At 40.3% G+C, this 18,910-nt stretch overlaps 1 protein-coding gene across 1 annotated transcript in view; it reads left to right on the top strand.

The window, feature by feature from the left end:
• arhgap39 (Rho GTPase activating protein 39) overlaps positions 1-16,212 on the top strand; it is a 124,333-nt gene extending 108,121 nt beyond the window's left edge. The window contains exons 5-11 of the mRNA XM_042512818.2: positions 1,163-1,348; positions 2,267-2,480; positions 7,452-7,525; positions 9,310-9,509; positions 10,658-10,749; positions 10,959-11,128; positions 13,068-16,212. Of these exons, the coding sequence (XP_042368752.1) occupies positions 1,163-1,348; positions 2,267-2,480; positions 7,452-7,525; positions 9,310-9,509; positions 10,658-10,749; positions 10,959-11,128; positions 13,068-13,262 (1,131 nt within the window). The 3' untranslated portion in view covers positions 13,263-16,212. The remainder of the gene's footprint in view (positions 1-1,162; positions 1,349-2,266; positions 2,481-7,451; positions 7,526-9,309; positions 9,510-10,657; positions 10,750-10,958; positions 11,129-13,067) is intronic.
• Positions 16,213-18,910: the final 2,698 nt, after the last annotated feature.

Consider the following 18,910-nt stretch of genomic DNA (forward strand, 5'->3'; position numbering starts at 1 on the left):
TCAGTGTGTTGACATGCACAGTTTAGTAGAGCTACATTGATAGCTTGATTAGGCCATGTTATTGGAATACTGTCCCGTCCCAGTATTTAAGCAATGGGGGATACTTTTTTTTATTGACAGAATATGTCCGACTCCACCACAGTAGGTGGTCTGTTTATTTACAATTCAAAAAAAAGAAAAAATGCTGCGTCATGCACATATAATCAAACAGCGCTGAACAACCTCTGTCTTCATTGATTAGTTTAATTCGCTTAAAAAATTATACTATACAAAACCATGAAAAAAATGTTATATGATAGCATGTCGTCCAAAAACATGACAAAGCATCCAAAATCATGAAAAAATATCATATTATAGCATGTCGTCCAAAATTATCACAAAAATGTCACAGTATATAGAATATAGTCCAAAATCATGAAAAAACGTGTAGTATGACTGGGATTTGAGGGATTTGAATATGTTATATCAAAAACATGAAACAAACTGATGTTTAAGTGTACACTATATTTTTTCCTTTTTGCCCTGATGTTGTGGGACTTTATTTATCAAAGGAGGGGGGTGACTGGGTGTGACTTTTTTTAATTTAAAATAAAAAGCCATTTGAAGTTGTATGTCACTTACCTAAGCCAAAATCAAAAACACAAACTTACACAGTCCCTATCCCTCACCACCAAGGGAGGCCGGCATGGTGACTTAGCAGCATGCAAGGAACGTCTGTTTCAGAATTATTTGGGTTTGTTAGTCCAACTTTGAGAAATTCGATTTAGTTAGATTTCAGTCACACTAACATGTTTTTTTTAAAGATATTTTTTTGGGTGTTTTTGCCTTTAATTGATAGGACAGCACAAGTGTGAAATGGGGAGAGAGAGAGGGAATGACATGCAGCAAAGGGCCGAGGCTGGAGTTGAACCTGGGGCCGCTGCAGTGAGGACACAGCCTCTATACATGGGGTTCCTGCTCTATCCACTGAGCCACCAGGCACCCCCACTAACTGTTTACATGTATTTTAAAAGTCCAGTTTTAGTCGGTCTGGCACAGTGATTGACCTTTTCTAACATCATGTAAACATATTGACTATCTTTCCTTGTTTCTCTGCCTCTCCTCTAACCCTCTCTGTTTTTCTTCTCTTGTGTCTCTCTCCATCTCTTGCTTGTTTCTTCAGGGTCTGTTTAGAAGGAAAGTGTCCATTGCCAACATGCTGGCCTGGAGCAGTGAGCCCATCAAGAAGCCCATGATTGTGACCTCAGATCGCACCGTCAAGAAGGAAGCAGTGGACATCTTCAAGCTCATTCAGACCTTCATGGGAGACCGTCGCTCCAAAGCCGACTCCCTCTCTGTGGCTCTGGAGGTCAGCCTGAACCACTCTTCTGCCACAGCTCAGGGTCCAAACTGGAGCTCTTCCTTACACTCATTTGACCTTGCACAGAGCAATTATTCACACTAATTTCTTTATATCTCACTTTGATATCCCTCTCAAGGGGTTCTTCTTTTCAATAGTTAGTTCACTCAAAAAACATTCAGTCATTATCTACTCACCCTTATGCCGACGGAAAGCCAAGTGAAGTTTTTTAGTCCACAAAACACTGTTGGAGGTTCACCAGGAAAATAACTTGTTGCACTCATCTTTTAAACAACTGAAACAAATGGTGACCAGGATTCGGATGTTATAAAAATACATAATAAAACCATAAAATGTCTCCATACTGCTCTTCTGAAGTAATCCAAGTGTCCTAAAGCCCCGACGTGCCAAGTTGTTTCGAAAAACTTCACTGGTGTCATGTTTTTAGCCTTGTTGTTGCCTTTAAGTTATGATGTGGGAGCCACGTTCACATATGTGCTCTCGCACAAGACCAGCAGGAGCTTGTAGTATCTGCATGCCAGAAAGTCGGAAAATTTCCTTTTATAAATGCCAATCAACGTGAAAGTGTTTGCCTATAGACATGCCTCATTCTGCCCACCTCACTCCTACGATTATCTATAAATGGTCAATGCAAACCCGTCATAAATATTAATAAACACATTTTTTCTGTGGAAAATAGCAGCAGTATTAGAAAAAAAGTGCAGTTAACTAACATGTCTGTTAGTTGCACTACACTTGATTTTAATGAGTTTGACAAAATAATAGAAACACCTCTCCGTCTAACGCAGTACATTTCACCAGCAGCACAAACTGCAGCCTCCATAAAGTTCTCTCAACAGCTGCAGTCATGACTTTTCTCTCAGAAAGAGACCGTTACCAACCTGTCTCTCTGCCTGTCCCTTTCAGGTGGTGGTGCGGGGCTGGAGTAACCAGGGACTGCGTGATGAGCTCTACATCCAGCTGTGTCGTCAGACCACAGAGAACTTCCGCTATGACAGCCTGGAGCGAGGTTGGGAGCTGATGGCCATCTGCCTGGCCTTCTTCCCCCCCACACCGCGCTTTCACACCTACCTGGAGGGCTACATCTACCGACACATGGACCCTCTCAACGACACCAAGGGTGAGGCAGCAACACACACACACACACAGCCTGTGGCCCTTTACTGCTTGTTGTCCTCTCTCTCTCCCCCTTCACTTTTAAGCTGTCCTATCTGTAATAAAGACAAACGTTACAAAAATAATCTTTTAAAAAATATATATAAGTGTATATATATATATATATATATATATATATATATAAAATACCATGGTCATTAATCATATATAGAGTCTCAGTATATAGAGACTCAGAGTGGGGGACATGTCTCGATCAGCTCTGTGCTGTGTAGCCCCCCTGGGTTCAGAGCCAGGAACATCTGATGGAAGGCAACAGTGCTGGTGACCGGTCCACTTGCAGCCCTGCTGAGACAGAAAAGAGGAAAGGAACAGGGTTTTGAAGGGGAGGGGACGTGACAGGACGAACAGGGAAAAAGGGTTTAGACACGCATGTATACGTCACAGCAGGTGATTGTATTGATGAGGCACAGGTGGTTAACTCAGCGAGGTGCAGGTGATTTGAGTCAGTGGGGGAGAAGCGTGGTCTTGTTCCTGGAGCACTGTCGAGTAAGTCCAGCTCTCTTCAGTTTAATTTCTGATCTCTTTGGAAGAGATCTCCCAAATGCTTCACGATGTTTGCCAGTCTGTAAGAGTGTGTGTGTGCTGTTTGGTGCTGAGCAGGTGGTGTACACTGCATTTTCAGAGCCTCTTTGGTGAAAACAGCTGCTGCTGTATCCAAAAACAACCCTATGAGAGCAGAGAGAGTGAAACAAACAGTAAAGTTGCGTGCCAGGCAGCTGAACAATGAGCTGAACCTCACTGTGATGCTGTGTAAATCAGAGCGGAGCTGCAGATTCAGCTGATCTTTCTCTGTGAGTTTATCATTACGAGAAACACCTGTCACACTGTTACATTGATTTCCCATTGTTCATACATTATCATAAAAATATCTCTTTTAGTTTCTTAAACAAGACCACCATCCTCTCCAACGTGAAAGCTTTGACTTTCCTTAACAGAACCATCAAAGTGTTAATGCTGTCATTGCTTTAGTTGCCTTAAGCAGATATTTTAGGAAAACAAATAAAAATATTATCAGAGAACATTTCGCAGATACATTCAGTTTGAAGATTTTGTGACCTTGCAGATATGCTCATTAAAAACCTTCCCTTGTTATGCTGATACAAAGTGTAATTTGTTTTGTCACATTAAATTCAAAACATATTTTCTTTTGCAAATGAGGGCTACTGTTTGCTGTATCGCGTTTGGATAGAGCGATGCAATAAACATTAGAACCTTTAAAGACGACAATCCCAGTGCAGGGACTCTGTCTAGCTGTTCTGGAGCTTTCAGTCATATGATCTCTATGAGCAGATGGAGTTTTCCCTGCTGTCATGGAGATATTCACATTTTTCGGCACTTAAAGGACTTTCCTTCCATATTAGATTAAAAGTTGAAGTTCAGAGTTCATTGTTGACCTTGGAATGAGCAGCTGACAAAACAATCTACCACACAGTCAACCTAGTATCAATTCTAGACAATTTTTCTCTCCAATTCTTGTATGGGAATCAGGGAACTGCACAGATAAAACTCACACAGATAAATGTTTCTTAGAGACAGCCCCTGGACAGTATGTCCCACAGTCCCACTAACATGACACAAGGGGGCCTTTTTATTGCCTCCATGTTGGCAGTAGCTGTGGTCGGAGCCAGGATGTTTTCAGACTGTCCTTCTGTCTGTCTCATTTTCATGAATGCAATATCTTAAGAATGCCTTGATGAAATTTCAAATGTCAAAGGTCAAGGTCATTGAGACATTGTGTGTGATATCGCAGGAACACCTTGAGGGACTTTCTTAAAATTTGGCATACAATCACTTGAACTTGATTGTGAGCCGAATAGAAATTGGTTGTTCAAGGGTCAAAGGTCAAGGTCACTGAGATTTTACAGTTTTGGGCCATAACTCATACGTTATTCAGAACATTTCACACAAATGTCAGATAGGATAAAAATGAAGTTTTCATTTCTATGTTATATCCAAAAGGTCAAAGGTCATCTTCACTGTGATAACATAATGTTCTACAAAAACACTTTTCTGGCCATTATTTATCAAACCTCAGGAACAGAAGGGGAGACATTTGGTCAGGTTCTGAACTGGTGACTCTGATCTGTAAACTGTGCTGATTGTAGATATCTTCTGTGCTGCAGGGGGAAGAAGTGTGTGTGAAGCATCCATGTTTAAGAACGTGTAACTTCTCTGCAGCAACATCTGAAGCCATGTCAGCTGTCATGGCCTTATGAGGAATTTTAACTGTGACTGAAACTCTGCTGGTTCGTGGGGGCGTATAGTAATGGCAGTTTTAGTTTGCAGAGGATATCTGGACAGTTTTGGCTTTTCAGCTGCTTAATCTCAACCACTCTTATATGACAAAGGTTGCTGCTTGACCACAGCTGCTGATTATTCTTTAATCCAATGAAAGTTCTCAGTGTACCGCAATCTCAGTGAACGTTTTGGTTGGGGTGTTTATAATGGGGTGATATTGATCTGACCTGCACTCAGGACAGTCTTTGGGGAACTCCAGGATGAAATATCAGATAAGAGAGAAACTGATACAGATATACAATCCAACAAATGCATCTTCAGACCAGTTACTCCTCTTATTTTATACAGAAAATCTATAACCTGTAAACCCAAATCCCATGCAGAATATCAGTTGCTATGGAAAGCTCAGTATTTTAACATGAAGGCCAACAGGCAGCTGCAAAATTACATCCCACAACCACCGACCCTGAGCAGGAGACGCGGTTAGAGACATCAGCACTGACAGTCTTTAATAAACTGCCTCACAGAGCATTTTATAAGTGTTCCTGTTTCTGCTCTCTGCCTTCATGTCTTAGTGCTCTGCTGCCCCCCACAGGTGGAGGGAGCTGACCTGTCCACTCTTGTTTCCTTCACTCAGCTTGTTTCATGGACTAAATAACGGTTTTGAGCTTAAACAAACTCAGGAGGACGGGTTGTTGTGAGGGTTATTCATTGAAGCACTGAACTCTCCTCAATAGTTGCCACACTGAGAGCGAGATCACGCCTGATGTAAACAGGTTCATGTGAAACAGGAAAATAGCATTTCAGCAATGACAAAAAAGCATAATAGAAACAATTTATATTTGATCAGAAATACTTAGTATTTCTCAGTATATTAAACCTTTGAAACCTAAGCACATTTATTTTTTACAAGGCATTTAACAATTGTGTCCTGAAAATTGCAAGAAGGTGACAAAAAAATATAACCTGACAAAGAAAAAACAACCTTGTTTAAATAATAGACAATAGTTAGGAAATTATTCAAAAAGTGCATGGAAATTTCCAGAAAAGTATTATTATAATTGAAGTTCCAGAAAAAAATGTATAGCTTATTCAATTTTCTTAGTTCTGTTTATTATTTTTATTTTATTTTATCACTTTTTTGTGGTCATTTCCTGTTTTGTTTTGTTTTGTTTTTGTTTTTTTCTCTCTCTCCACTCTTTACTGATATCTTGTCGATATTTGGGGCATTTCTCCCTAAGTTGCTCATTGCCTTCTTTCCATGTTTTTGAAAGAAATCCAACCAGTTTGCTCAGGTTTCAAAGGGTTAATTTTGACACTGATTTCTTAGGGATTAAAATCAATCAATCAATAAATCCTTTATTCCAGACTCAGGGTCCATATAAAAAAATTTAAAAGACAAAACATCACATACACATACAGGCTGGTGACGTGTTGTGCTATACTTTATGTCGGATAGAGCTACAATTATTTCATTCTCAGAGCCACCAAGATGGTAGATAAATTTATACATGAGGTTCCTTAAAACAGCTTGGAGGGTATTAACTCCTGCAGCCACACACATTTCACTGGCACTACACGACCCATGTCTCTGGAGTAATATTCTCACGGCGTTATAATAAGCCACCTGCAATCTCTGTAAAGTTGTCTTTTTGTACTTAGACCACAAGTGGGCAGTATAAAGTGGTGTACAATATGCTCTAAAAAAGATATCTTCACTTCATTTGAACACGTACCAAATTTACATGACAGAATGTTTGCCTGAGCATACATCACCTGGCACTGCCTCTGAATATCATCATCATCATTAGTCATTTCTGCTGTTATGAAATGTTCAAGATATTTTACCCTATTAAAATGAGAGCAAAATATCAAATTACATATTTGATAAAACAATCTCAACTAGCAGGGGAAAAATGTTTATTGACTTTAAGATCATATTGTCAGTACTGTCGCCACGTTCAAGAATGAACTCAAAAACATATTTACTCTTGTTTTCACACTGAGGCGAACCTCTTACTATGAGTTATTGGGAATAATATATTTATCTGCTCAAGTAAGACAATAAAGTGTGTGTTTTACGTAGGCAATAATTAGCCAAATGTCAGTCTAAAGGAAGTCATAAATGTGTCTGTTACTCTGAGTTATAATCTGTAACTTGCAACCTAACTCTGAGTGTGACAGGCTCAGTGGTAAAGAACTTTAAATTAAGTGGTGATCTGTTACATGGAAAAAACTTGTGTCAACAACTCCACTCATCTGCTGCGCTGTTGAAGTGTGCAGACTACCTCACCTCTAACCCTACACTTATTAACAAATTCTAATTGCCTGACTTGTATATGTGTGCAATCATGAAAAATGTCGTAGTATAGCATGTCGACCAAACTAATGAAAAATTGTCATCCTATAGCATGTCGTCGAAAAACATGAAAAAAACATACTATAGTACGTCGTCCAAAATCCTGAAAAATGTCTTTAATAGAGTATATAATGTCATCCAAAATCATGAATTAACAACATACTATACTGTGTTGAACAACATCATGGAAAAACGTCATAGTATATGTTGACCAAAATCAGGCACCAAAATTATGAAAAAACATCATACTATACTATATTGTCCAAATTCAAGAAAAACCCTCTAACAGTGGCTGTCTTGTTTTCTCTGTTTCCTCAGGAGTGGCCATCAGCAGCTATGCTAAATACTGCTACAGGAAACTGACAAAAGCTGCTCTGACTGGTGCCAAGAAGGTAAGCAGCTCTGTGTCTGCTCTGTACTCATGTTGTTTCTGCTGATAACAACAAAACTCATTTTCCCCAAAGCACAGGCTGCATGCTACGGAGGCTTGTAGTTCCTTTGACAAGTCACCAGCCAGAGCATAGATGGAGGGGAGGTTCAGACACACATTATAACAAAGAAACTCATTTTTGTGTCATTTATAGCAACAAAAATATGCTAGGAACAATTGCCTTTATAACTTAAGCTAAAAAACAGCATTGAGCTTCAGTCATTGTGTGTAAGAATCAGTATATCAACCAATTCTAAAGTTCCAGTGGCTGAAGGCCTCACTTCCTCTTATCAGGTGTTCAGTATCCTGTCACCATCTATCCAATATCTTAACCAGCAGGGGGTGACAATGCATAAATTAAACTAAAGAAAAATACTTAATTGGCTCCAACACTCCAGCCCCAGTTGTCAGCCATATAGGTATACCATCACTAAAAACAAAAATAAATTAATATTAGTATATTAGTAAATTAATCAAAACAAAAACTGTTTTCAAGTAGGTTGTAGGTTCTAGAGTTGTAGACATAACTTCCATGAAGATTTTTTATTTCTTTTGTAAATAAATCGCATGAAAAAAGCAAACCAACAATGTGTTAGTCTGTCTCTCAAGACATTCTGACTTCTCGACTTCATCTGTGGCTAAAGCCCACTGGCTCCTAGTGAAGACACACATTTTAACCAGCTCACAAATACATTGTTTCATTTTTTTAAAAACATTGTTTCATTTTTTCCAAAAACAGACCATTACTAAGGTGTTACCAAACGTCTCTCAAACAGGAAGAAATAGTGCCTTTCTTGGGGACTATTTTCAGTGGCGGATATATCACACTGTCTGTTACACACACAGTATTTGTCTGTAGGATCAGTAGGTTACTGATTTGAGTTTGGTTTGAGAAATATAGACCACCAGACTTTTCCTTTAAAAGAAGGAACATGATCATATAACCATTAATCCTCAGTTGTTGGAGTGTGACACCGACGAGTCCAACATGCAACATTATGACAAGGCAAAAAGTGGCTGGCACACTGCAGAGCTCCGGTTATCACTTACTGAATGCACAAAGTAGAAGTGATGTTTTGAGCAACACAGCTCTTCATTGTCATCTTAGATACGTTTGTGATGAGTTGTGACCAATCACGTGAACAATATGTTCCAAAATACATACCAATAAATAATTACACACAAAATACATGTGTAAATATATGTATAAATATTTGTATTGTACCTGGTCCTTTGTTCATTCAGAGGCTAATGAAATATATGTATGTGTGTGTGTGTCTGTGTATTTCTATAAGCGCCAAAAATAATTTTCATAAAAATATATAATTTGTATGAATACTCTATCTTGAATATTCGTGCCAGTAAAGCTTGTTTAGATTAGAATTTTAATGTAACGTGACTATATTCTATGTTTGTGTCGAGTGTGTGTGTGTGTGTGTGTGTGTGTGTGTGTGTGTGTGTGTTGGCAGGCAGCAGTTTGGCTCAGAGCCTGTGTAGCGTGTAGTGCCAGAACCTCAGCAGGTCACTGACACACAGGTCATTTGTCACTTTTAGGACTCCATAGTGTGTGAGTGGTGTTAACCTGCTGACCTCTGACAGCACAGCACTGAGCCGAGGGTCCTGTGGATGGAGCCATGTCTTTCTCACTCACGTCTCAATATTTGACTGTCCTCTCTATATTAACAAGGACTCCTGTGTGTGTGTGTGTGTGTGTGTGTGTGTGTGTGTGTGTGTGTGTGTGTTCAGGGTCTGCAGAAGCCCAGTCTGGAGGAGATCAAGCACGCCAGGAACGCCATCTTCAGTCCGTCCATGTTCGGCTCGTCCCTGGACGAAGTGATGGCGCTGCAGAAGGAGCGGTACCCGGACAGCCAGCTGCCCTGGGTGCAGACTCGACTGTCTGAGGAGGTTCTGGGTCTCAATGGAGACCAGACAGAAGGTATCTTCAGGTGAGTAGAGCAGAGAGCGGCAGGGCCAGAGGGCAGAGAGCAGAGAGGAGAGAAGGCTGCAGAGGATGGAGACAGTGCAGGTCTTTGAAATCAGATGTCAGTGTTCACACATGCAAAGTAACCATATGAAAACTTATTTTACTAATTGTTTAGTATCATTTTTATTTGTTTGATCACATGCTGACTGTAAGGTATATCAATGATTTGATGATGATGAAAAGAAATGACTGTTTGCATTCTGTAGTTGTCTTTCTATACAATAGTTCTGGTTGTTCCTGGCTAGATCTGCCTTTGTGCTGCATTCACACTGTGTGCACAAGCACCAGACATTTACAGAAAACATAATGTGGAGGACAAATGAATGATGAATGCTCTCAGCCCGCGCTTCGTGTGACTCAGCTGTAAATTACTGTTTCTCTAAAGTAGCTCCTCAAGGTTCATCTGCTGCCCAGAGGTCCACAAAGTTACTAACAAAACTTTGGAATCATAAGTTTCAATCTGAAAGAGTCTTATGCCAATGGGGGGCAAACACAACACTGATATTATCATCAGAAACCAGATACAGCAGAAGAGGAGACTGACATGGAAAGATGAGGGGCTTAAGTTTAACTCTCTGATAGCAGTCTTCTCGTGCTGTGTTCTGAAGCATTTCACAAGCATTAAACCTTTGACATTTGAGCAAAATCATTTAGTTTATTAAAAAAAAACACAGGGGAAAAAACAATCAGATAAGTCCTGCAAATTTAAAAAATGTAGAAGTTAGCCTGATAATTATCAAAAAATAAAGAAATGTATAAATATATAAATTAAAATTTAAAAAAGAGCTAGGAAAAAAAGAATCATTAGAAAATTATCAAATTTCTAGGGAAAAATATCAAGAAAACTACAGGTATAGTTATATATTTAAAATTAGATGAAACATATTTCTTAAATTTAATATAATTTTTTTTTTGTTTGTTCCTTTACTTGTACTTCACTTTCTTTTTTCTAATATCAGGTAATTTTCCTTTCACTATTTACTAATTTATGGCCAATTTTTGGCCAATTCTTGTTAAGATACTAATTTGCCTTCCCATGTTTTTGAAAGAAATCAAGCCAATTTGCTCAGCTTTCAAAGGGTTAAACAGCCTGTGACCTTTGACCTCCAGGGTACCAGGGGACATAGATGAAGTCAATGCGCTAAAGCTGCAAGTGGATCAATGGAAAATCCCCACAGGACTGGAAGACCCACACATCCCAGGTAAACACTCACTGAGTCCCCACATTAACTCTCTGTAGCCCAGACAAGGTGCAGCACAGTGCAGTTTAATTCAGCTGTTTTTAATGTGTTTTCATGGAGGTCTCATGCTGTCTGTCTGTCTGTCTGTCTGTGTGTGTGTGTGTGTGTGTGTGTGTGTGTGTGTGTGTGTGTGTGTGTGTGTGTGTGTGTGTGTGTGTGTGTGTGTGTAGCATCTCTGCTGAAGCTCTGGTACAGGGAGCTGGAGGAGCCGCTGATCCCTCATGAGTTCTATGAGGAGTGTATCAGTCACTATGACAACCCAGAGGCAGCTGTCAATGTGGTGCTGGGTCTACCACACATCAACAAACTGGTGCTCTGCTACCTCATCCGCTTCCTACAGGTAACAAACAGACAGACACAGACACAGACACAGACACACACACACACACACACACACACACACACACACTTAACACAGCCAACACTAATCCTAAAGTAAATAAAATCCTGAAGCCAAGTTACAGCCCCACACTAACATCATTTAAACAATATCACACGAGAGAGAATGATGTTGTGCTGGTATATCATCACCGCTGTGATTCCGTCGTAGGCACAAGGCTACAGGCCAAGTGCCGAAGATAAGCAGCTGCTTAGTATCATGAACATCTATCTCTGTGTTTTCAGTGAAATCAGAGTCTGTTAACAGACACTTTGTGAGATTCAGATGAGTTAGTGTGACCAGACAGATCGTTGCTGCAGTGTTAGTCCGCTCACTGCCGTGATCTCCGTCACCTCGTCTCAGACAGCATGTGTGTGTGTGTCGGTGTCTCTCAGACTGTGGATAGTGTCAGACGAGTGTGCCCCTGTCTCACTGCACATCCTTGTAACATCTGTAACAGCTGGTTTACTCCCACAGAACAAACGTTTACCAAAACCCACCCGTCACAGCTGCCCCCTCCTGGTTCTTCATAACTTTTAGAGTCAGCTCAAGCCACACTTCAAAATTCCTGTCCTTTCTTTCTCGCCCCCCACTCCTCTCTCTCTCCCTCCCCCCTCTCTTCTTCTCTCCTATCTCAACCTGACCAACTGACAGCTATGTGGACAGTGACAACTCGCTGTTTGAACCTGTGCTTACACCATACTACTATAAACATATCTCACTTTTAAAACATATCCCACTTTCACTCTTACACTAATTAACGGATTTTGAACGGCCGTGAAGCGGAGTGATACATGCAGAGTTAAAAGTTAACAGTCCCAGTGATGTTGTACTCCTATATCAGCACTCATGGAATACCTCTCGACCAATCAAATTGCTCGGTCAGAACTAACTGTTGTATAATTGTAGCTGGTTAAGCTAACACTATAAAAATATCAACATGAAGCCATGACCTTTGACTGGTGCTGAGGTGGGACAGGCTTCTCTTGTCAATCAAACAAACATCTCTACATGCAGTAATATGTTTCACTGTCACAGTTTAAGACATTTTAAGGATGAGTTCACCCAAATGACTGTAAAAAAAAACAACACAGAACAGAACTTACCACTAGCAGGAGTGATCAAAATAACAGATGGTGTCCCTATCAATTTTCATCTGAGTCTAGCCTAGCAAGCATTTTTCCATTATAAGGTGTTTTATAGGAAATCTCTGAATTTCCTTTGCATGGACTTCACCAAATAGCTAAGGGCTTAGATAAAAATCTTAAACATCTTAAACATTACAACAGAAAGCAAATAAAATAAAATGTAAAATATCTTGAATCTGACTTGAGGCGCCTTCAGAGTACAGTAATTCTTTAAATATAAGAATGTCCCAGTCCCTTTTTCTAGCCAGGCGTGGCAACACACACAAAAGGCCTGTCTCAATCAGAAGCTCAGTCTGGTTACGCAGTTCATTTTTATACTAGTCCTTTGGCTACCTGCTGGAGCTAATGTTAGTTAGCTGCTTAGATTGTGCATACAAATAAATATGTTCAAACTGTTGTCAAAAGGGACATGCTGCAGACATGGGCAGCTTTAGATTAGAGAATCGTATGCTAGAGATAGTGGATTATCGATTTTCTACAATTTATTCATTCAGTTTCTTTTACTGAAACAAAGAGCAGCAAAGAATACAATAATATCAGTGTAGTAAACAAGAGAAGAAAAAGAGGTTTAAATAAACATTGATTGTATTTCCATCTTTGCAGAGCAACATTTTTGTGTTAAATGAAATAAAAGTCCCATATAGACACCTGTCCCAAATATCAGCCTGTTGAGTTCAGTGGTTAAAGCAAATAATAGTGTGGACTATTCATTGAAGTTTAAAGGTACTGTGCTGTACTTTGTGTGTGTCCAGGTCTTTGCCCAGCCTGCCAACGTGGCCATCACCAAGATGGATGTGAACAATCTGGCCATGGTCATGGCTCCCAACTGTCTGCGCTGCCAGTCTGACGACCCCAGGGTGATCTTTGAGAACACCCGCAAGGAGATGTCCTTCATCCGGGTGCTCATCCAGCGGCTGGACACCAGCTTCATGGACGGGATCCTATAGCCCCCCACCACACACACACACACACACACACACACACACACACACACACACACACACACACACACACACCACACACACGCACAAACACACACACATACACACACATACACACACACACACACACCTCACACACCATCCATACTTTACCCCAAGCCTCCCCTACACTCCCTTTAACCCCTCCCTGACAGGCTCCACACACTCCCCCAGCACAGGAACATCACACATGCACATTGTCGCTGCTGGGTGAACACCTTGCCTCTCCAACATGTTTACTTTGTGGAACTAACTAAACTGCCTTGTTTTCAAGTTTGACCACTGACATCTTGAGTTGAACCAGCTGATTTTCTAGTTCAGTAGATGTAGTTCTTTAATGACATTGACATGAGAAAAACACCACTATTGGAGTTTCAAGGTTTTCATACGCTAACAGTACTGTGTGTGCCTTCACATACATAATCCAGTGTACACAGCCAGTGTGAAGGAATTAGCAGGGATCTCATCATTCAGTTGGATTCATGATAGTTTCACAGGCACACTCACAGTCAAGGACCTCAGTCATCTGAAATCCAACTTCTTTGTTTTATATGAACTGATTGCTGTCTTTGTTTCCCCCCTGCTTAAACACACACACACACACACACACATACACAAATAGACAATAGACACACGCACATCAGTACATGCACACACACTTGTATTCAAAGTCTTGCCCCAGAATTCCACCTCCTGCAGTGTATAATACCATCAACGCAAGATCCATCACCCAGATGAACGACGCATTCAAACGTACATCACACACACCATGCATTCTTAGGGTTCAGCACCAGATTTTCACAAGATATAAATCCTAACCGCACCACTCCACCACAGCTTTGTTATATCACATTGATCCTGCTAGATGTAAATGGCCCATGTTTCACACTGCCACAGATTAGAGGAAGCTGAGAGCTCAACGCAGAATCTCTCCTGTTTGCCTCAAACTGTGCTGTCACTGTGGGACAGAAACCACCGACACAACATTTCAGTCTATCTTCACTCTGTTGTCCTGAACATGTGCAGCTGTAAAGGCAGACAGTGATAAGGTGATTGCTCTGTTGGTCACTAAGCTATAAACTGAGGACAACATGGACACCAAATCCCCCCGAGGTGTGTTTGATCCTCCAGACATATTAGCATAGACTGTTTTGGAATATAAGTATATTCTAAAAATGTAAATGTATACTCTGCAGTATTGTATTTTACTGTTTGTAAAAACAATGAACCCTAGATTCAGTCTCATTTGGCGTTTTGACTCACTATTTTTGCGTTTTCTCTGTGCTATGTCTCTTGGAAGCGTTCTGCTTAAGGTCGGGCCCCTGGTCGATACCTTTTTTATAAAGCCAGACCTCATCTGAGTGCTGTGGGGGTACATGCCCCTAAACATACAGGACATAGAAAATAAGAAAAAGCCAGGAAACAGAGCAGAGTCTCTGCACAAAAATACACCACAATACAATTCTGGAGGGTCATAAGGAAATAATTGAGGAGAATTACATTGCATAAAACTTCAATGATTATTTGCTTAAACTACTAAACGTAACAGGCTTATATTTGGGACAGGCGTCTATATGGGATGGGATTTTAATTCCTTTCACACAAAACTAAAGACGGAAACACAGATGCTTTTTTGCATCTCTCTTTGCTGTCAGATGAACTGGATGATTGAATTGAGAGAAACTTACCAAGTTAACCATGTGTGTAGCATGTCCATACTGACAAAAGTTTAAACTTTTGTATAAGTACATGTGAGCTAAGCAGCTAACTAAAGTTATCTCCAGCAGGTATTCAACAACCTGGTTTTATACATCCAAATAACTTCCTTAAAAATAAATAGCATGGTAACCAGACTGGGCCTCTAATTTAGACAGTCCTTTATTTGTCATTTTGCAGCATGGTTTTACTCAGCACGGCCAAAAGTGGCTACCCTTTGGTAGAGGTTGCAGAAAAACAGGGATAGTAACAAAAACAGACTACACTCATAAAGTCATCAAACTGACTCAATGGTCCATTATGCAGAAAATCAAAGTCTGGTAGTATTAGCCACCATAACCTACTGGTCAAACCAGACCACATCAGACTGTAGCAGACCAACCCCTGTCCCCTGAGTGTATTAAGCAGCATATTATTGTAAGCAGCAGTATTTATTTATTTTTTTCTGCTTGCAAGTTCATTTTTTCATTTATGAAGGAGATGCGATATTTCTTCTTCCTCTCGCTTTACACATACACTTTGGTTAGTCGTAGTGCTAAATACAGCACAGGTGGATTTTGGTGTCCATGTTTTACTCAATGAACACAAACGAAGGCCACGCTAGTTTCTCCTGATTGGCTGAACAGTGTGTGCTAACAGAAAATCAACCAGCGACTCTCGCCCTGGCTCTGACAGATGATCTCCTGTCCTCGCTTCTAACGTGAACTGATCTCACAGCAGTAATTAGCATTAGGTAATCTTGAGGAAATCTGGTCACGTGTGTCCACTCTGCCACAGTATTTGGTGCAGTCCTGTCACCACAGCCCTCCTGAAACCATGAGCCACACACACAGTGGAAGAGATGATAGCAGCACTGCCAATAAGGCCCATCCTCCTACCCCACCGGACCCCACCGGACCTCACCGAACAAATCCACCACCACCACCGAGCCCCGACAGGCCTTTCTGCTCACTAATGATTTGTGAATGTGTCTACCTGCTTGTCTGTCTGTCCATCATTGTTTACAAAATGTACCGTCTCTTGCATCCATATGGTCTTTGTCTCTGAGCAAGTACTGTTGTTTATTGGATTCATTTGAGATTTTGCTGTATTTAACAGAATTTCTATGTTTTTTAACCCATTCTTTTTATATGATTTAATTTATTTCTATTTATTTGAGGAGATTTCCTTAATGCCTTCTCAAGATATTGTATTGTAGGCACCAGTGTGTGTGTTTTTGTTACAGCACGAGAGTGTGTGTGTATGATTGCGTGGATGTTGGATTGACTGTAGTTCAATATGGTAGGTCACATACATGTTGATGTATGACTGTCAGTCTCGCTGTAGGTTTGATTCATTGTGTGGCACAACTGAAAGGCTGATTGTGAATGCTCCATGGAGACACACACACACACACACACACACACACACACACACACACACACACAGACAAATGGACCATCCTGGAACACACTGACTTACACCGCAAAAGGTCCAGACGACACTCAGTCTCACAGTCCATCTTTGACTAAATGAACCTTTTTTCTTTGTGAGGAGACTGTGATGAGTGTTGCTGTGTGTGTGATGGGCGGCTCACTCACTCTGACATACACACTCCACATAGATGACATGTACATTGACACTGTACAGACTGTAAAAATAAGTATATAGAGAAACAAGAGCAGAAAAAGCACCATAAGTAACAGTGGAAATTGTTATGGAAGTTCATGTAACAGGGTGGGGGGTTGTTTCTTCCTTTTTTTTCTCCAAGTCTTGTTAAAAGTGTAACTTTTCCTCAAATTGATCGAGGTCTAAAAGTGGCAACTTAAACCCATCATCCCTACAGTCTGTGGACTACACGGGTTTCTACCTATAATCCATTCAAGTACTACTACGTGAGTTTAAGCCCTGATACCTACAGCTGGAGGTCACATTCATACTCCAAAAAGAAGTTATTTGTCTGGAGAGTAAGTTCTGGGTAAACCAGAGATCTGCAGGAAAGATTATAGGATGCCTAAGTCAGCCATCAGTCTACAGCAGCTGGATCACCAACTGCTGAAACATGCTGCAACACTGTGTGCAGAGAGAGAGGCGGCTTCCTCCCTGTTGGACAGTAGGACCACCTGAGACTTCCCAACATTTTCTTAGAATGGAACTAGCTGCTAAATGCAAGAAAAAAATGCATCATGCCAGTGTCCTGTCCTCATATACCCCTTATCCACCAACATGGAACTGGTTCTGTTCTGGTTCCAGCAGCTAATTTTGAACTGTTCAGAGCATTTCCACCAAAAATACATTTGTGCAGAACCTGAAAAGTTAAAAAACAGCAGTTTTTTTTCTTCGCTGAAGTGCAAGCCATAAAGACATCAGTGCATGTGTCATATTCAGCAGGTTGGAACAACAGGATGGAGAGGACAATAATAAGAGATTTTCAGTGAGAAAAAAAAAGAGCATGCAGTGGTATCATTCAGTACGCTCGTTCAGTGAAATTATTTTTAGTCCGACTAAATCTGGACTTTTAAAATACATGTAAACATGTTAGTGCTACTGAAATTGTACCAAGTAGAGTTTCTTGGAGTCAGAGTAACACACACACACAGATAATTTGGGAGTTGATTCAGTTGGAGGTTGATTTACTCTGTCATGTATACACCTCAACTGGCCCTGAACTGCACATACTCCATAATCACTGTGCCGGGTTTTGACCTAGAGGTCAAACAGCATACATTTATAGAAGAAAGACGACAAAAACAAAAGAAGAAGGGAAGAGAACAAAACTAGACAAAGCTATCAACAACTTGTTTGATATGTGATGTAATAGGTCAACAGGAAGTAGGTCCAATAGAAACTAGCTGAAAGGGAGCATCTCTGCACCTGATGTGGAGGAGTCGCACATACTTTATCAATAAATGGATGCTCCCCCAGTGCTTGTATACTGGGACAAGGACAGTGGTCCAACTAAATGGCCCCATCGAGCTATAACTGTAGCTCCACTTCACTGTGCATAGAAACGTACTGACTGATAGTTGGCCCATATTTGTTTTGGGATAAAACCAAATACCTGCAAAAACATGCAGGTAAACAGCGTGATCTGCCATCTTACTGCTACTGTTTACTTTGAGGTGTGCAGTATGCAACAGCCTCCATTGATCACACATCCTTAATTACAATTGTTCTGATCAAAACTGGTGGAAACTGACTCACCAGATAGCATGAAGGTTCAAAGAATCCTGAACGAAATGGATTCAGGAACCAGAGCTGATTTGGTGGAAAAGGAGTATCATTGGGGTTGCCAGGTTTAAACAGTGTCCAAGCTCTACACAGAAAGCAGGTGACCTCCTGCTAACTAACAAGATGCAATGTGTAAACTGCACTAGCAAGTAAGTAAACTATCTGAGGACAGGAAGCTAACATTGAACAGGCCATCCTATGCCATCTGCAACTGTCAACATGATAGATTTTGTAGCAGTTTTTATCATTTGAAAGTGGCAAATTGGCTTGATTTCTTTTAAAAACATGGGAATAAAGCAATGAGTAATTTAAGAAGAAATTACCCCCAGAATAGTGAGAAATTAGTAAAAAGTAGAAAGAAAATTACTTATGAAACTAGAAGAAATAAAGGAAAGTAAATTAACAAAAACCAATAAGAAAAAAGCTTTAAAAAGTGCTTAAAATAATATTAGGGTTAATAATAATAACAGAATTATGAACACAGTTTTCTTGACATTTTCCAGATAATTTGCTAAATCTACTAATTTCTTGCCTTTTTTCACCATGTTCTGGAAACAAGTCAAACCAATATGCTCAGGGCCCAAAGGTTTAAATATTTGAACACGTAAACGGTGGCTGAACACAGCACAAGAAAACTGATGTCGATCCCGGTTTTTATAGGGTTAAATCTAAGAGAAAATTGAAAAAGG

Source organism: Plectropomus leopardus, chromosome 5 (assembly GCF_026936395.1).
Source record: "Plectropomus leopardus strain MGB_pleo_1.0 chromosome 5, ASM2693639v1, whole genome shotgun sequence".
Classification (NCBI taxonomy): Eukaryota; Metazoa; Chordata; class Actinopteri; order Perciformes; family Serranidae; genus Plectropomus; species Plectropomus leopardus.